General features: G+C 45.1%; 1 protein-coding gene across 1 annotated transcript in view; it reads right to left on the minus strand.

Annotated features, from left to right (window-relative positions):
* Window positions 1-6864, minus strand: part of EFR3A (EFR3 homolog A) — a 57891-nt gene extending 51027 nt beyond the window's left edge. The window contains exon 1 of the mRNA XM_080646926.1: window positions 6621-6864. Coding sequence (XP_080503052.1) covers window positions 6621-6630 — 10 coding nt within the window. The 5' untranslated portion in view covers window positions 6631-6864. The remainder of the gene's footprint in view (window positions 1-6620) is intronic.
* Between the last annotated feature and the right edge of the window lie 234 nt (window positions 6865-7098).

Raw genomic sequence — 7098 nt, forward strand, 5'->3', positions numbered from 1 at the left:
TTGTATCCATTGGTTATGCTTATATGCATGCATACAAGTCCTTCGGTTGATCTCTTACAGCCCCAACGCGCTGCACTGATCCTTCTTATAGATTCCACAATGCCCACAGTGTCTATGCCATATGTTAAAGACTCTCATTTGAATTGAGAAGATTAAGTTTTCTGATCAAACAGTAAAGAAAAAGATAGGTAGCACTCTAATTATGTTTCTAAACAGAATGTATATTTTTAAGTTATTTCTCTATCCAAAGTTTGAAGATAGCAAAATATAACCTAGCACTTATTGAGTAAGCCTAGCTGAGTAAAAGGTTTAATTTAAAAATATTAAATTACTAATTTAAACTTCAAGGCTCAGTGCTGGATACAGTCTCCTCAAACTTCTAACTAAAGCTCAGAAACTCTAAACATTTTGTATTCATTCCATACTCAAGACTTAGGTAACACAAAGTCGAAAGCCTAAGACATCTTGAAATTTTCAAGTATTCTTTTAACACACACACACACACACACACAACATGGTCACAGTTAGTTTACACAATTGAGTTTTCTGTTAAAAGTTTAGAAAGGCAATCCAATCTTTTCTAGTCAGTATTCTTAAATGAATCATAAACCAAAATGTGATGCTACCATTAAGATTTTAATGCATTACTAAATTTTCCTCCATTTCAAGTCAAGACTTACACTACTAATTCATGGAAGAAAAAAGATAGCAGCTTTCCGCAGCATTACACACAGCGAACCTGGGACTTTGCATACAGTTGTAGCATTCCTTTTATTACTGCAACTATAAAAAACATTTATTCTTGAACATTTTAAAGGATTGATTTTAGAAAGTATTTCACTCTTAGCAAATTCTCAAATTGTTAGCAGTGCAATTTTAGATTAAAAAGTTAATTTTAGATTAACTTTTTAATCTAAAATTGCAAAAACTCTGCTCACCCTCCCTAATGTTCCTGGAACCTCTGGACACAGTTTTAAAGTTGTTCAGCCTTTAACCAGCGTGTTCCTGGAACCTACCAAGATGGCAACAAAGAGAGCAGCAATATTTTTCATTTAATGGCTCCAACAGCTAGTAAACTTACTTACAACTGAGTTCGTAAGTCAGCGGAAGTCAGATGTCACAAATGAGCTGCTCCTTCCCACTTCCAGGCCAGTACTTTCGCTGGCCCAGTTCCTCCTGCAAAGTCTATGTGATCCCCGGAACTGACAATGGCAAACGTGAACAGTTTGTATTTCATTTTCTCTGCCCAGCAGGAGTGAGACCCATTTAAAACCATTTAAAGTTAACTGCAACCAAAGCACAGAGAACTTTGCAGCAAATTGCCAAGACATGAAAAAGCCAATTAAATAGCAGGGGTGTGAAGAATAGTTAGCATTATGAAGGAAAACTACTGCAATTCAGGTAATGAAAGGAAAAGGTACAGTGAATAACTCACCAACTAAGAACAATAACAAAAATTAATGGCATTTCGGAGGGCAGAAGCCCTGTCAAAGACTACAGAGCTGAAGGTTTAATGCCTTATTTTAAAACACAGCAATTCAGGGTACAATGAAAAAAACCTGAATTGTGATTCCTTCTTTATAAAAATTAGAATGCTGCTATCTAATAATTCTTAAAATTAGCAAGCAGTTAATAAATATACAAACGAGAGAATAAGACAGCCTACATGGAAAGAGGAAACGTAATAGCAGCTCCTGTGTATTTCAGAGCAGAAGTGCAAGGCTCGTTTCAAGAACTGAACGAAGCTGGCAAGCACGAATGATAAGAATTTTGACAAGTCTGACACATTAATCATAGGAGGGACTATTAACATTCACTTTGTGATCATGCTTCCTCAGATTGTGTTCATTCCACAGTGCACAATCATTCCACAAAAAGAAAGAGAACCCTACAAACTCCCCACTTAAATAATGATTATCTCAACCTTCTAGGGTTTCATCCTACACAATAAAAGGCTAATATGCAAATCGACTGGACCAGTTGCTATGATGTGCACTGACCGCGAGGGGGCAGACGCTCAACACAGGAGCTGCCCCCTGGTGGTCAGTGCGCTCCCACAGGAGGAGCGCTGCTCAGCCAGAAGCTGGGCTCACGGCTGGCAGGGAGTGGGCCTAAGCCATTAGTTGGACATCCCCCAAGGGCACCCGAACTGTGAGAGTGCACGAATGTCATACACCAGGCCTCTAGTAAGATAACAATCAGAAATAATCTTTCTCCTTTCAGAATAAAATACCTATGATAAGAAAAAAGCCCCATTACTTTACTTTCTATCCAGGAACAACATAATTCACCAACCATTGCTTAAAGTCATTCACAGAATTTTGCAATTTCTGGCAAGAGAGCAATAGCTCAGACAGCAAATGCACTGTTCTCCTAAGCCAGAGGTGGGGAACCTTTTTCCTGCCAAGGGCCATTTGGATATTTATAACATCATTCACGGGCCATACAATTATAAACTTAAAAATTAGCCTGTTATATTTGGTCAGCCATGTAATTAACTCACCCTAATGCCTTGGCAGAGCCAGACCGAATGAATTTGCAGGCCTTATACGGCCCGCAGGCTGGATGTTCACTACTCCTGTCCTAAGCCACATAATCAGTCCAAACTGTTTGATCAGTTACTCAAAATTCTTTTCTATGGGCTAGACAAAGAACCAGATCAAGGTAAGAGTTTAATGTTTCACTTCACTTTTTTGAAAGGATTATAAAAATTTTGCAAAAATTACATTAAAGTTGTAAAAAATCTTAAGCACCTGGTTGTAGAATAAATGCTAACTGCGGACAATCTGGAAAACACAAATTATGGAAGAGGAACTAAAATAACTCCTAACCCCAGCACCTTCATCAGTATAATTTTTAATGGTTACATGATATTTTGTTGTAAGGATGTTCTATATTCAATGTGTGCATCCCCATTATTGGATACTGAATTTTCTGGGATTTTGCTATTTTATAAAGATTACAGTGCTAGACAATGCAGTGCAGAAACCTGGTGTAGTCTACGTTTTTAATCACTTCTGAAAGAGAGCGTCCAAAGTGAAATTACTGGGCAATGGGATGGGTAGAAGCATCATCAGAGCACTGGACAAAATACTGCCAAGTGACTTCCAAAAAGGCTGTGCCAATTTAAACTTCTGCCATCTCTCCTGCCTTTGCCTTTTATTGTTTAAAAAAGCGTCTTCACAAGTGCTGGCGAGGATGTGGAGAAAAAGGAACCCTCGTGCACTGCTGGTGGGAATGCAGACTGGTGCAGCCACTGTGGAGAACAGTATGGAGTTTCCTCAAAAAACTAAAAATGGAACTCCCGTTTGACCCAGTGATCCCACTTCTAGGAATATATCCCAAGAAACTAGAAACACCAATCAGAAAGGATATATGCACCGCTATGTTCATAGCAGCACAATTCACCATAGCTAAGATATGGAAACAGCCTAAGTGCCCATCAGCAGATGAGTGGATTAAAAAACGGTGGTACATCTACACAATGGAATACTACGCTGCTGTAAAAAAGAAGGAATTCTTACCATTTGCAACAGCATGGATGGACCTGGAGAACATTATGCCAAGCGAAATAAGCCAGTCAGAGAAAGATAAATATCACATGCTCTCACTCATTTGTGGAATATAATGAACATAAACTGATGAACAAAAACAGATCCTTTAACTGTGATTGTGACAACATAAACCCAACATTAGTCAAGTTCATTGCATGGCATATAAATTCCTTCAAATTCTAGCTCCCATCTCCATCTCCAGACTTATCTCCCACCATCCACATCATCAGAAACGCAGCCCTTGGTCCCCATATGTGGGGACAGATTAAGAGATGAGATCTGATAGTAACCAAAGTAGTGTTAAGCCAAAGGTCACTGTGAGAAAGAAAATTCTTCAGCTATAACTCTGGCAGCATACACAGACAGTGGGTGGGGAGGGTGGGAGAGGGGGAGAGGCGATGAGCAAACACAGAAGGCTCCACGCCAGTACTATGTGCTCCTTGTGGTTAGGGATTACAGGGCCCAGATTTGTGCTCAAGTCCTGCTCCTACTGCACATGTGACCTCAGTCAAGTTACTGAAACTTATTGAGGCTCAGTCTCCTGATAAGCAAAATAAAAATAAAATGAATGAGTTACTAAGCTTTAACATTTCTCCCACTCAAATTCTGATTCAAGCTTTGAAAATCTTAAAGATTAAAATGTTTCCTAATGATCCTTTGAAGGGGGGAGGATGAAATGAAAGGTTTTAGAGAAATGATGTGTCAAATTAAGGTCTGAGAAAATGGCTGAGTCACGGAACAGTCTTGAAACATGTGCTTAGTGACTGTTAATTGTTCTTGTGTCACAGCAGCTTCTGTCAGACATCCTTGGAGGGAGTTCTTTCTGAAAAAGAGTCTATAGCAGCGGTCGCCAACCTTTCAGACCTCAGGGACCACCAGTGGTCTGTGGACCAACGGTTGGCGACCGCTGGTCTATAGCTCTCCCAGCGACCTGCCATCACGCTCCTGTTAACATTCATGAGCTATGCAAGTGCTTAGCCTTCAAGGGTGTTCCATGCTCCCTTGGATTCTACTCATCGCTGAGAGCATCGATATTCCACACAAGTAACCAAAGAGCAAGAACAGAATAACTCTCTGACTTGGAGCGAATGTCATTTTCAGAATTATAGTCTGGGAAACCATACTAATCATCTCCAACACCTGCACTTTACATAAAAGCATCACCTTATTTCACAAAACCCTTAAGGATGAGCTGGTTAGGTTTGTAAAAGAAGCTCTTAACTCCTTTTGGCAAAAGTTAGCTTACTTGGAAAGCGTTTTCTTCCTAAAAGCATCCTTAAAGAAAGTAATCACTTTACTAGCGCTGCTTATGCACTTAACATGCTTGAAATTTATTCTACACCCAGAATTCCTTACCACACTACTGTCCACTGCACTATCCCAGAAATTTGGGAGGTGCTGGCCACAGAAAGAAAAAGAAAGATGAACACTATTGACTTCACAGGGTTGCCAGCAATTGGTATCACACGCTTGCGCAATTACAGAAACTGTACCATAATACATATGAACAAGAACAATGATAAACAACAAACATTTTACTTGTCTTCCAGTCAGATCATGGAGTCTGCGTTCTAACTGTGCGAAGTACAGCAGGGCGCACCTTTGCGTCGTTCTGCATTGCAAATCACACCTTTTAAAAGCAACGTGTTCTCCACATCCACTCCGCGAAGCTACATAACCTTGGAACATAATAACTAGCACTGTGCTTCATCTCACAGTGCCATGTTACCAATGAATCCCACCGGAAGCCTTCACTTTCAAGAGCAGAGGCGCCCACCCGCTTCCTTTTGCTTTCTCAGAAAGTAAGAGATCAGCACAGCGCTAACCTCCTCGAATAGTCCCTGAATAACATGAACTCAGAAATAACCAAGTGACAACTACGATGACGATAATCCTCCAATCCAGAGGAATAAAAACATAAAATCCAAGAACAAGAGTGAAGGCCACACAGCACTGCATTAGGAAAACGAAATCCACCTTACCCACACACCTGCGAGGAGTTGCCGTAGCCTGCACATCACGATTATTTAAAGGTTTGCCACAGCATCACATAAACCTCTCCAGTATCAGGGAATAACTCCTCTTTACCCGCCACTGGACAAAACATGCATTTGAGGCTGGTGTGGAAATCCAGTATCCCGTATGTCTACCCAAATAAGGACAGGCAGGGGTCATACATTCTAAGCAGCATGAGCCCACAAGCACTGGAAGGTTCTGCAGGGTAGAACGCTCACTCCAAGGAGCCCTACTTGAAAAGACTCCAATTCCAATCCTGCTTCCTCTCCATCCGAGACCAGACTGGGCCACTGGGTTTCAAGTCACACTGCCGTTCTCTGGGTCGTTTGAAAATGGGTCACGGGTAGTCCTGTCCAAAATGCCTCCACCATTCAGTGATTTTCAGACTTTGCGGTCTCTCCACGTAGATTCCGGGGCCCAAACTCTGGACTCTCATTATTCCAAATGTCAGGGGAGGAGCCCTTACACCCAATGGCGTTTTTAACGAACTGCCAGGTGGATCCAATCAGGTGGACCAGCAGCCATAATTTGGGGCATCTGACCCTAACAGGTTCCCCCAAAGAACACCTACTTCAACCACCCCGACGTGTTGCGAGGACTTGGGGTGCCGCAGGGCAGGACCCTGGGCCCCGCCCGGACCCCCTGGGCCGATGCATCCCACCAGGCGACGCCTGGACCCCAAGGAAGTGGGAAGGCGATGGGGCCGCAGTCTCTTCCATTCGTCCATCAAGCTCCACTTGGCTCTGGAGAGGGCTGGGGACAGGGCTTCGCCTGGGACGTCCCGAGGTCTGGGTGACCACGCGTCCTGCCACTTGGTAGCCCTGCGTCCTTAACGCTCGGCCTCAGTTTCCCCATCTGTGCAACGGGCTCGCGCCACCCCCGGAAGCCGAAGCCGAAGCGAAACTAACTGGGCAGGTGGCGGGCACTTCCTGGCTCTCCCAGCCTCGCCCCGCTGCCCGGTCCCCGCGGAGGGCGCGCCCCGCGGGCCGCAGCCTTTCGGCCCCCGCCCGGCCCGACCCCGACTGACTCCGGCCCCGGCCGGCCACTCACGGGTAGGCATGGTGACCCGAGCCGCGCTCGCCGGCGCTCGCTCCCAGGATCAGCGGGGCCGCGCAGGTCACGCCGTTGGCACCATGACGCGCCGACGCCAAGCCGCGGGGGCCGGGACGAGGCGGAGGGCGGAGGGCGGAGGGAACGGACGCCGACCCCCGCAGCTCACGCAGCGATGCCGGCCACAGCTGCCAGGGCCGGCCCAGCTCCACGCCGGACGACGCGTTGGGCGTCCGCACGACCTGACGTCAGCACGTCGCCGACGCCCAGGCCCCGCCCCCACCGGTCGGCCGAGCTCCGCCCACAAGCGATCACCTCCGGGCCTGGGGGGCCGGCAGCACGGAGGGGCTGGAGTCCGGCCGGTGGGGAGGGTAGCGACAGAACAACCATGCGCTTCGTTCATTGTCAAACCCTAGGGGCTGAGTAATATTCGTTTTCACGAATCCTTATTCGAGGGGCATGAGCAATAGTGTTTCTT

This window comes from Plecotus auritus (genome assembly GCF_963455305.1).
Source record: "Plecotus auritus genome assembly, chromosome: 11".
Lineage (NCBI taxonomy): Eukaryota > Metazoa > Chordata > Mammalia > Chiroptera > Vespertilionidae > Plecotus > Plecotus auritus.